This window comes from Talpa occidentalis, unplaced genomic scaffold (assembly GCF_014898055.3).
Source record: "Talpa occidentalis isolate TD23 unplaced genomic scaffold, MPIMG_talOcc4v2.1 talOcc4.9, whole genome shotgun sequence".
Taxonomy (NCBI): Eukaryota; Metazoa; Chordata; class Mammalia; order Eulipotyphla; family Talpidae; genus Talpa; species Talpa occidentalis.
Window position 1 is genome coordinate 19,768,618 of NW_023605305.1, and position 12,615 is coordinate 19,781,232.

Genomic DNA, 12,615 nt, shown 5'->3' on the forward strand with positions numbered 1-12,615 from the left:
CCCACCTCTGGCCATGCAGCCTGCTCTTCCACTTTGTCCTCCATGCTCTGGCCACCATGCCCTGTGCCAGTTCCTGGAGCCGGCCCACACCACGTCACTTCCTCCTGCCAATGTTCTTCCTTGCCTACCTGGCAGCCCATCCTCTCTGCCCTCAGGACTCACCGCTACCATTGCCCTTTCCAGGACAGCATCTCTGGACTCCTCCTGTCCTCTCCTTCATCCCTTCCTCCTCCCACCTCCGGTTTGACTCTTTGCCAACAGTCATGGGGCCTCCATCAGCTATGCCATACCAGTGCCTATGTAGGCCGGGGCACTGCCATGGTCGCAAACAGACAGTGATTATGTGAAGGAATGAATGAGCGAATGAGTGCTGTTCTAAGATAGGAAAGCAGGAAACTGCCTGATTTGCACACATGTACACAAGAATAAGTCATCACGTCTCTATTCACTCACTATTCATTTACTATTTACTGAGACGCGATTGTGCATTGCGTATACCCCTGAGTCTTGCTTCATTCATTCATTCATTCATTCTTTTCAGCACTTAACACTTGTTCAGCCTCTGCCAGGTGCTGAGGACACTGCTGAGACTGGGAGACTTGCAAATAAGAATCAGGCTGACTGCTGACAGCTCTCATGGGGGAGGGAAGGCAGGAGCATAAACAGGAGAAAGTGGCCAGTGTCAAAGGGAAATACACACTTCAGGCAATAGGAGGTAAGAAGAGGAGAAATGACTCCCAGGAGTTCCCCAACAGAGGGGACTGGGGCAGTCTTTGTGGGTGAACTGACATACACACTGGACTTTGAGGTCTGGGGAACTTTAGACATGGGTCCTTGGAGGGAGGTGGGCATTTCAGGGAGGGCAGAGTGGAAACAAAGATTCAGAGCGAGGCCCTGAGTATATGGAGGGGGGCCATGAGGAATTGAGCTTTGCCAGAATGTCACTGAGCAGTGGAGGAAAATAAGGCTGAGGAGACAGGGTGAGGTCACGATGGCCTCAAAAACCAGGATCACATGCTTAGCTTCTGGGAGCAGGGTGCCACCAATTACAGGGTGAGCTGATCAGGTGTGCTTCCAGAAAGTTAATCCAGCAGGAGTGTGCGGATAAATTTGTATATTTCACTTGTCCCCCTAACAGTGAAAAACCCCTAAGAGCTCTGCTGACCTCATTATGCACAGGGATTAGCTCAAAATCTTGCACAGAGCAAATACTTAACACACTCTAAAATTTTAACTGACCTTTGTCTAAGGATATATATGTATATCAGTGAGTATATAAAAATCTACAACCCACACACTTATCCAGTTCCCCTAACTGGAAACTCTCCAGGACAGGGATTTTCTCCTGGCTACACTTGTTCTTGTGTTTGCTCCCCACTATTCCAAGTCTTTCATACTTCATTCTTGGATCACTACAATGGATTCCTGATTGGTGTCTTCCCATGAGCTCTCTCCATTGCAAATAATCCTGTGGAACAACCTTGCTCAAGAACCTTCCATGGCTCCCTCTGACCCTCAGCATCTCCCATTGCTTGTCCACATGCAACTTTCACTCTAGCCAGAACCATTTCCCCTCAAAATCCCTGGTTCAATCATCTTTCTATGCCTCTGTTGATCCTGCTGGCCCAAGTTGTTTTTTTCCCTCAGAGCTTATCTGAAGCACATTTCGGGCCAGCTCTGCCAGCAGTGTGATGATTCAGAAAGACCGGGGTTCACATCCCAGCTCAGATTCACTTTGCTAATAACTTAGACACAATAGGCATTCTCTTGGAATCTCAGTTTTCTATAAAATGGGAATGAGAGCAATGTCTACTGTTGTTAGGGTTTCCTATTATCGTTGGGAAGGCTCCTGTGAAGAGTCCCTAAGACAACATATTTGCCAGGCGCTGTGCTTGAGTACTGGGCTACTCTCTTCTTTGACTCCTTAGGGCTTCACTAAGCAATTCCTGCTAGTCAGGCACTTGAACAGAAAGAAGTTTTATTTTGGGGGCGTATTCATGGAGTACCAGACACTGTGCTGGTTCTGTAATGATTCGCTCTTGGACCCCATGACACAAACATTTTTGTCCTCATTTTACAGATGAGGAAACTCAGACTGAGAAAGGGCAGCAATCGGAGATCACGCAGCTAAGCTGACCCTTTCCAGTGGCAGGGAAACAACAATAGAACCATTATTAGATATTTGTATGTTCCAAGTATCTGGGTCCACGGCATCAGTGTCTCATCCTGAGAAACAAGCATATCGACCCCTGAATGTTGTGGGGGTTAGGGACACTTACTCTGCACTTTTGAAAATCTGTATATAAATTTTGACTCTCCCAAAACTAAACTACTAATAGCCTGCTGTTGACCAAAAGCCTTACCTATAACACAAAAACTATTTTGTATGTTATATGTGTTATAGACTGTATTCTGATAGGAAAACAAGCTAGAGAGAAAAAGTTATTAAGAAAATCATAAAGAAGAGTCCTGTATTATATTTATTGAAAAAAAATCCATGTATAAGTGAGTTCCTCAAGTCAGTGTCATTCAAAGATTAACTGTCTTATAACCCATATTCCACAGAAGGCCATGATGAGGCTGAGAGAGGGCAGAGACTCATGCAAAGTCTTGCAGACAGTAAATAGCAAGGCTGAAATTCAAACTGGGCCTGTATGCCTTCAAAACTCTGTCCTCAGCTGCTTTGCTGTGACTGTGCTCCCTAGGCCCGTGAGCTGTCTGCATGTGGCATGTAGCCCTGCGAGGCTGACAATGGACTTTCAAGGCATTCCATGTACTCCCAACTAAGCCTGGGGTCATAGCAAGGCCTGTTGATCACAAGGTCTCCAGCAGAGGTAGATAGGGCCAGCCAGTTACTGGGGGGCCTGGCGATGATGCTGGTGATGACTTCCCTGAACAAATAGCAACAGTTACTTTGATGGCCCAGACACTTACCCAATGGTACAGCCAGCATCAGCCTCGATGGTCCAAACGCAGTTGAGGTTATGTTCATAGGGAGCTGGGTACCCGGGGGACAGCACCTGCCCAGACACGTCTCCTCTCACTGTCCCTCCACACTCAGCTGAAAGAAATCCCAAAAGGATGAGTTTTATGGGGTGGCCTACACTGCCAGTAGCAACTCGTGGCTCTGCTTTTCTGCGTGCCCAAGTCCCTCTTGTTCATTCCTGGTGACTGAGCATAGCAGAGAGAAAGGTCCCTGGATGATACTTGTATCCAGAATCTATGAAAAACTCCAACACAACAATGGAAAGACATAGTGCCCAACTAAAAAACGAGTAGTTGAATACATTTTTCCAAAGAAAGCATATAATAAGCACATAAAAAAGATGTTTAACATCATGAATCATTAAGGAAATGCAAATTAAAATCACCATGAGATACCACTTCACACTCACTCGGATGGTGATAACAAAAACGGAGGACACTAACAAGTAGAGGTAAGGATGTGGAGAAACTGGGTGGGAATGTAAAATTGTGCAGCTGCTTTGGAAAACAATTTCATCGTTCCTCAGAACGGTAGACAAAGTTATCACGTGATGATAGCAGTTCCACTCTTAGGCATATACCCAAGAGAAATGAAAACACACCTTCAAACAAAAACTTGTGCAAGAACCATCACAGCAGCAGAATTCACTCGACCCCCAAATGGAAACAGTCCACATGTCCATCAAACAATGGGTGGATAAAGGCATGTGGTAGAGCCGTGCAACAGAACATTAATTAGCCATAATAAAGAATGAGCTACAACGTGGATGAACTTTGAAAACATTATGCTAAGTGAAAGCAGCCAGACACAAAGGCCACGTAGTGTATGATTCTATTTATATAAAATATCTAGAACAGACAAATCTACAGAGACAGAAAGTACATTAGTGGTTGCCAGGGTCTGATAGAGAAGGAGTAGGGGGGGTGGTTGCTAATGGTACAGGGTTTCTTCTGGGGGGAATAAAATGTTCAAAAATTAGATTGTGGTGATGACTACACGATTATGTGAATATACTAAAAAACATTGAATTGTACAGTTTAAATAGGTGAATGGTATGGAATGTGAATTATGTCTTAATAAAGCTCTTTGAAGACAGGCCCTTGGGTGTAGGGTGAGTGGCCTGCTCTGTGAACAAACTCCTTGAAGCCTCCTAGAGAATGTGCAGACACTAGGGCCTGGTCACTGACAGCAACAGAGCCTGGGCTGGGGCCAGGAGAGCAGAGGGAGCCAGGATGCTGTGTCCCTCCTCTGGGGGAACTAGTGGTCTAGAGGTGAGGGCAGCACGGTGTGCCCCAGGTGCCCCAATAGAGGGGAAGTCTGGGCAAGTGGCAGCACAGAGGAGCACATGACCCCCTGCCCTTACACCTGGCAGGAGAGCTGGGGGGCCTGGGCTTCAAACAGATCTTGGAGGATGAGCAAGAGTCGACTTGCACGACTGGGTCGGAGAGGCAGCAGGGTTCGAATGGGAAGGACAGCAGGAGGAGAGCCTTGTGGACCGAGAAGAGTATGTCCTGCAGGTGCAAAATGGCATAGGGCTGGGTGGACAGGCCATGAGGCGGGAAGGGGTGGGAGAGGTGGCTAAAAGGGCTGGGCAGGCTTTGGACGTGGAAGAGCATTGTAGACCAGGCCGTTGTGTGTTTACTCTGCCGGGGAAGAACTGTGTGTTTACACATGTGAGCACACTGATCACCTAACACTTTAGAAAGATCATTCTGGTAGCAGTTTGAAGGGGCACAGCAGGGTGGAACTGGACCCCCAACATACACATGCAGCAATTAAGGCATGGTACTAGGTGGACATTTAAACATTTTTCCAATGGGTGTTTTCTTTTGCTAATCCTAGCCAGATGCAGCACAGACATGTTGAGGTTGGGGGTGGAGAGAGGGAAGGGCCTGGTGTTTGGAGAGGGGGAAGCAGGACAAAGCAGTGTGGGTGGGGTCCAGAGAAGAAGAGGCCAGACCACCCAGGGCAGGCTGTGCTTCCTTCACACTTCTGCTTCGGAGCAGACTTCGCTTATCCTGGGAGTGGCTAGAGCTTCCAGAGAGCCTCGCTGATATTTTGGAAGCATCATGGACTCCAAGAGGCTAGTTCATGATCTTATTCTTTCCCACAGCATTTGTCCCCAGAAAAGGGAGCATGCACCCTGTTTTGCCTGCAGGAAGCAGGGGTTCACAGTGAGCTGGAGACTTGTTTGGGCCTGGGTGTTGCAGGAAGCCCTGGGGCCCAGGCAGAAGCTCCTCTGCCTTTCTTACTGACTCTCCCACCTCTTCTCCGTGGCCAGCATTGCCATTTGGAGGCCATAACTTGGCTCGGGGCCCACTTGCTAACTGTGTGAGGAAGGCCTGGCTGCACTACTATACGGATGTAACGAGGTGTGAACAGGAGGAAATGGAGAAGAGCGGCAGGGCCATGGAGAATTCCCTAGAATGGAGGATTCTCTCCAGTTTGATGGCCTGGAGTGTGGGGTCCACAGGACACTGAGACCCTTAATGAGACCAGACCTGGATGCTTGGAAATAGGGGATACCCAAGGGGCCACTGGAAGAGCAAGAGCCATCCTACCGACACAAGTAGGGAGAGGCCGGTCCCAGGTCCTGCGCTCGCCGCTCAAGCACAGCAACTCCTCACTGCCTCGCAGGCTGTACCCCGGGTCACAGCTGAAGGACACGGAGCTCCCTGCAAAGTGGCCTCCGTCATGAACCTTGTAGCCGAACTGGGGGGTTCCTGGGTCCTCACATTTGATGAGTTCAAAACCTGGTGAAGAGAGAAGAGCCGAGAAGAGAGTGAGCAAAGCTAGCTGGGGGGAGAAGCACAATCCCTGTCCTCCCCTGTTTGAAGCCAGAGCCCTTCAGAAAGTTCTGGGCACGTGGCTCCTGGTACTTGGGAGCTGCCACCTCCCACCACCTCCTGCGCTCAGGTGGGGCATGTTATGAGTGTTTGTTCCTCTGCTGCTATATGTAAATCATTTTAGTTATTCCTCCCAGGCCAGCTTTTAATAATGTGCAGGTAGAAGGTCTGGGTTTTTGATTTCATTTGTTTGACCCCATCACGTTTTGCTAGTGAGAGCTGCTGCTTCATGTTGCTCATGGAGATGTTCTGACGGGATAGTGGAAGAGGGAAAAGGCGCTTTAAATGCACGTTTCAAAGCTCAATTATGTCCGCTTAAATGTAGTCTGTTGAAAGGTGGGAGCACTTCACAGAGCAAGCCTCTACTCCAGGGCGCTTCACCTGGGCTAGCTCTCATCTGTTATTCACAGGGCTCTTCTAGGGAGGAGTAATTATCCACATTTTACAACTGAGCACATTGACTTGGGAAGGTTAAACAAGCTGTTGCGAAGTCATCCAATCTCAGGTGATAGGAATGGAACTCTAATGTGACTATTGAATCCTCATCCACTGACCAGCCTTCTGCAACAGGCCCCTGCCAGACACCTGGAACCCAGAGGAAGCTTCAGGACACTCACTGGATTTGTTTTTTTAACAGATTTATGACATATGACATATAATTCACACGCTAAACATCTGCCCACTTGAAGTATCCAGTTTAGTGTCTTCTAGTATATTCACAGAGCGGGGCAACTATTGCTACCATCAACTACAGCACGGTTTCATCCCCTCAAAACAACTTTCCACCAGCTCCCTCAGCACTAGATCACTGCCAATTCACTTTCTGACTCTATGGATTTTCCTAGTCTGGGTATTTTAGATAAATGGATCAAAGAACACGTGGCCTTTTATGACTGGATTCTTCCATTAGTGGAATGTTTTCAAGGTTCATACACATCATAGCATGTGTGAGCCTCTATTCCACCACACGGATAGATGTGTCATGTTTTATTGACCCATTTATCAGTTGATGGATATTCACTTGATTATAAAACAGTCTATAAAAGCATACTTCTTTGTAGCTACATAGCCAGTAGAAACTGGCTTTGCTGCCATTTTGTTCCATTGTTTCCAAGGATGAAGTTGTAATCCCAAATACTCTGGGGCATGTATAGAAGTGGGTGTTTTCTGTTTTCCAAACCCAGAAAAAATACAGGCAAAGAAACAAGATCCAACTCTTTTGGGAATAGTAAAAAAGGATATCATTGCACAACAGTGCTGGCATTATTGATATCTAGCTATAGCTGAACTTTATAAGTGCCATGATTAGGAAGGATGCTATCTTTGGCTGATTTCATGATTACTTCTGAAGTATTAGTGAGTCAAAGATAAGCTGTGATTCTCAACTCAGTTTGAACTACATGTTAAACTATTTATCCAGATCACAGGTACAAGGTCTTAGAGGCAACAGCTCTACGCCCCTTAGAGCAAACCAACCTACAAAGTTATGGACCATGTCCCAGAGCTCAACTGCTCCACTGGAGGAACCAGAGAAAGCCTGACTTCATCATCCACTCAAATGCAAGAAAGACTTACTAGAAAAGTGCAGCTCAAAGCCCTGGCTGGTGTTCTCAGCATCGGTGATGAAGTCAAGCCACAGGCTGCTGGATGTGCTGTTCAAAGTCACTCCCAACATCTCAGAGCGGCTGAACACCCCCAGCAAGCGGGCAGAGTTGTTGGTGCCATCATAGACCTGGACATAGAAAAGAACCCCAACCCGGGGTCATCAGCATGGCCTTGTTTGGAACAGTAGCTTCTCACACCCCTCTAGCCCAATTCCCAAGTCGAGCATTCTCATGATACATCTGATGCAAGGACAATGATAAAGGCACTAGCAGCCAAGCTAGTTAGCTGGATGATAGGAATTATCAACCCCTGTGGTCTCCACATGGTGCCAGTGTTGTGCCCAGTCCATTTCACTGTGACTCAAGTCTCTAGGAACTGGTTGCTGGCCTAACCTTTCCAGTCGAGATCTGCTCTTTTTCCTTCAAACCCCATATGGTACCAGCTTGCTCTTCAGCAGCTTGGGGAGGCCAGGCTGGGGCTTGCCTGACTGCCCAGGCCATCTGTTTCTGTAGACAGGCAGGCTTTCAAACATTTGCCATTTCTGTATCACTAGTCATTCAATCCTGTCCTTCGAGGAGATGAGATAACCACTCTCCTGCCTGACACCTCCTGGCCTCAGTCTGCTGCACATGGCCCCTGAGATCCAGGCAGGATGGAGTTAAAGTGAATAACATGTCATGGTGCCTTTCCCCTCCCCAAGCTCAGCCATTGCTCCTTCCCTTCTAAAATGAGGGCTCCAGCAAGGGCTGCTGGGTTTGCCAGGGGCAGGATCCTGTGGATATCTGGCTTCCCTGACTCCCATCTGTCCCCTGAACTTCTGAGCACCAGCAATGACAACAGTCATCAGAATAATGAATGGGCTCCCCAGGTTCCGAGGTTGCTGCTCCTTCCCAGATAATTGTCCAAATAACAACAGAAGTTGTGATTGAGTGACGGACCCCCTGGTGCTTTGGTAAATATCAAAGATGGGATCTATGGGTGGGTGATGAATATTTGTGCATGGCACAGGATGTGGTGCCAGCTGCCAGCAAGTTGGAACAATATTTTCATTCTACCATTTATGAAGCAAAGCTTTCTATAAGGAGCCATCCTTCAAGCTAAGAGTGCTGTATGTTACAGAGATTTGTTTAGGCCCCTGGGAGTCTCCAAAGCCCAGATCTTATGTGCAACTGCTTTGTATCCCTGATAGACTGAGAGCGATCTGGATGCCAGCAGATATAAAGATGACACCAGTTCATAGGGTTCAGTCCACTGCTGCATCCAAATAGTTAGAAAATTATTTTTATCTATTAAAATATATTTTGGAATTCATTGATCAAGGCATTAGTCATCAGCACTTGCTAACATCACAGTAAGAGAGATAACCAGACATCACGTGCTTCTTGATGGCAGATGAACACCACCTAGGCTAGAAAAAAAAAAATGAAATCTGAATCATATCAAGTCAGTACATCCAATTTCCAACTGGCAGGAGATATAGAGAACAGAGAAACATATGAACTGATACTCTGAGCAAAATCCAGGATGTGAAAAATTCCGCTGGACAAATAACCTGATTCTCTCAACTAAGAAATTTCAATGGGGTGGGAGGAAGGAAGGGGAGGGGAGGGAGAGAGAGAGAGAGAGAGAGAGAGAGATAGAGAGAGAGAGAGAGAGAGAGGCAGAATCCTATAGATGAAAAAAACATAGGAGGCAGCCAGTCCGTTGTACAGACTTTATTTGGATCCTGACTCCAATAAACTGTAAATCTGAAAAACAGTGTGGCATTTATGAGAATTGGAAGTCTGAGCACTCTGGATATATGCTGGTATTAAGAAATTGTTGTTAATTAATAAAAGGATAATGGGAACAGGATTTTTTCCTTAATTTCAAAGCATAATTCATCCTAATTCGTTAAGAACAAAAATGTTCTTAATGTGTTATTAAAATATAAAATATTCATCGCAGAAATCTTATAAAACAGAAAGCACACAGAAAATAAAACCAACTTTCATCACTCATAACATTCGCTGTCTATCTTTCCAGGATTTCTTTGTTTGATGTCTCTCTCTCAAAATATTTTTTACAAAAGCAAGATCAAACAATAACTATGATATGGTATATGCTCTTTCATTTAACATGTGTATGTTCAAATGTGTGTTTCAAATGGTTAAATACTATTTTCCACAACAGCATGTAAATCACTGTAGGAATCATCCTCAAAGAATTAACCCATATAATTATTCACACATCACTGTCCAAAGTGTGCCCTGGCACAGAAGAGGACTCACCAAATGCATGATAAATAAACAAACAAACAAATAAATAAATAAATGCTTTTTTTTTAGTCCTTTTGTTCTTAAATCCACCAGAAGTTTATTTTGGCATGTGGTATAAGAGAAGATTCTAACTTCTCTCCCTGGTTGATTAGTCATTTAGCCATATCCCTTTTGCAAAATACTCTATTCACCACTAATTAAATCTATCTTTATCACAAATATAGTTGTGAAAATTTAGTTTTGTCAACTTTTATTCTAGTGCATTCATCTATCTGTTCTTGTGCGTGATCCACAGTTTCAGTTACCATAAAAATACATTGTTTAATATATGTAAATATTTAGTAGGGCAAGTCCATCATAAATTTTCTTCTTTTAACTTAAAGAAATTACTCTCCCATATTTATTCTTCTAGATAAACTCAAGGAGAGTTTTCTCAAATTGTGTTCTTCAAAATAGTTTTATAATTTTCTTAGTAAAATAGTTCTATAATTTTCTTAGACTCCTGGAAACTTTGAGGAAGTTATGTCATTAAGCAAAAAATGTTTGTTAGGAGTGGTGGTAGAAACTTTACAGATTAAAAACATTACAAAGCCATAAGGGATATTTAAAAAAATAATAAATGAGCATTCAGTTTCATCAGATGATGTTTTGGAGTGTATTGGCAGGATTGCACAGTCTTCTTATCTCATTATATATGAGATGTACTACAAGAAATTGCCAATATTTGATCAATTTGAACTACAAAAATGGCAATTTCATATGGTTTTCCCAGTAAATAATATGAACTTTACTTTCTTGGAACTAATTCCCCTTGGTCATTTTTATTTTAATTAGCTGGATTAATTGATATTGCATTTAGGATTTTTAAATCTATGATTATAAGTGAGACCAGCCTAATAATTTCTGTTCTTATTTGATATCAATATTTCCACTCGCCTCTTTAAATAAAATGTTTTAGGAGAGGGATGTTCACTTTTTTCTGAGACTGTTTGATTATTCCAGGCATTAACTGTTCTTTGAAGTTTTGTCAGTGTCTGTAAAACAGAATAGACCTGAGGCCTCTGAGAGATACGGGGGAATTCTAATTTTTTAATGGTTATTGGTTAATTCAGATTTTTTCTTTGATGTTAGTACTTCTTAATCTATAAAATTTTCCATTCAAGCTTTCAGATTTCTCAGCTATAGTTGTTCCTAAATATTTTTTTAAATTTAATTATTTCTATTATATTTGTGATTATATTCCTTTTATCATCCATAGTACTATATATTTGTGGCTTTTTATTCCTTGATTAGCCTTGTCAGATAGATATTTTTCAATTTACTGATAATTGCTATTATATTTTAGTTTTCTTTTTCAGTGATTTTTGCCTTATCTTTATCTTTCTCCTACTTTCTTTGGAGTTATTATCATCAGCCAGGTTACCCAAATCCTTATTTATTTTTAACCTAGATGATATGTCACAGACTAACAGAGGTATATTAAAATCCTCCACAATGACTGTAACATTATTAAATTTTTTTTTACATTTCTACTAGTTTAATTTATTCATGCCATGTTATTTGGCACATAAAGTTTCACTGTGGAGTGATTGTACATTTTATTAATATAAAAGAATCTTCTTTTTCATTTCCTTATGAGATGTGAGAGAAGTTCTCAAATTTATCTTATAATAAACTGATTTCATTTTTCTGTGGTTTACCATCTTCTGTTCATTGCTTCTATTCCATTCTTTAATTGGGTGATCATGCTTTTCATCTCTATTCAATCTTTCCCCACCTCAGATTGCTCTGTTTTCATTATTGCCTATTTTTGGTGTCATAAATATAATATTCTCTCAAATCCTGTTAAGAATATAAATTAGGAGCTTTAAAATGTTTTCTTTTGTTGCTTACAGAGGGGCAATTAGCTCTGACTCCTCAGACAGGTCCTCTTTTCTGATCCACTGAATATTTACACATCTCCAGTTAACTTTCTTGTTGGCTCTATTACAGAGAAGGGGAAAAATGGAGAATGAAAGACCCAGTAGTCTCTAACAAGGAACAGAAATGCTAAGGCAGAGAGGCCCCAGCAAGAGCTTCTCCTGTAGACACACACTAGAGAATGAGTGTGTGTGAGTGCATGTAACTGCATAAGTGTGAATGTGAGCATGCACACGAGTGTGGATATGTATGCAAATGCATGTGTGCATAGGTGTGCATGACAGGTATGTGCAGGTATGAACAAGTGTGAGCGTGTGCATGCATGTGTGTGCATACATGTGCACATGTGAGCATGTGCATGTGCGTGTGAGTATGCCGGTGATATTAGCAGCCTCTTCTCTGAGGAGTCTGACCACTCTTGTGAGGCAGAGCTCATGGCATTGCCCTGCTTTGCCTGTCTTGTCAACAAAAGCTAAATGAAAGCTGGAAGTGCATGTGGCGAGGGGACAGTGGTTCTGTGTGGTCTCTCAGGCCTAGGGCACTTCCAGGGGAGTTGGTAGGACTGAGATCTGGTTCACGCCAATGAGCCCAAGTGTGTCCTTGGCTCCAGGCTTTGCTGCTCTTAATGAGATAGTTTTAGGTGGGTTTTTCTTACAGGTACTAGCACTGAACCCATGGGCAGGATTTCATTTCACTGGTGTGAATTATAGTTTGATTAGGCCCTTTCTCAGTCTGGATCTAATCTTGGGTATTCATTTGGCAGAAATTGCTTTACATTGTGTGTGAAAGACACCCTTGCTAATTTCCAGTGCTGAGACCACACTCCCCTGTTGTGAAGACCCTTTCGTCATTTCCATGGGAACCTGCAGAGGATGCAGTCATAGGCATGTGCTTCATTTACCAGTGGGAGCTGGAATTTGTCTTTTGAGATTATCATCTTCCTAATGTCAGCAGCTGAAATTCTGGCAGGAGCCAAAATAAAAGGAATCAGGTAGTTTTG

At 43.6% G+C, this 12,615-nt stretch overlaps 1 protein-coding gene across 1 annotated transcript in view; it reads right to left on the minus strand.

The window, feature by feature from the left end:
* The window catches only part of CSMD2 (CUB and Sushi multiple domains 2), a 512,752-nt gene that overhangs the window by 121,748 nt on the left and 378,389 nt on the right, over positions 1 to 12,615 (minus strand). Inside the window, exons 23-25 of the mRNA XM_037499127.1 lie at positions 7,408 to 7,564; positions 5,548 to 5,739; positions 2,935 to 3,061 (exon numbers count right to left, since the gene is read on the minus strand). Coding sequence (XP_037355024.1) covers positions 2,935 to 3,061; positions 5,548 to 5,739; positions 7,408 to 7,564 — 476 coding nt within the window. The remainder of the gene's footprint in view (positions 1 to 2,934; positions 3,062 to 5,547; positions 5,740 to 7,407; positions 7,565 to 12,615) is intronic.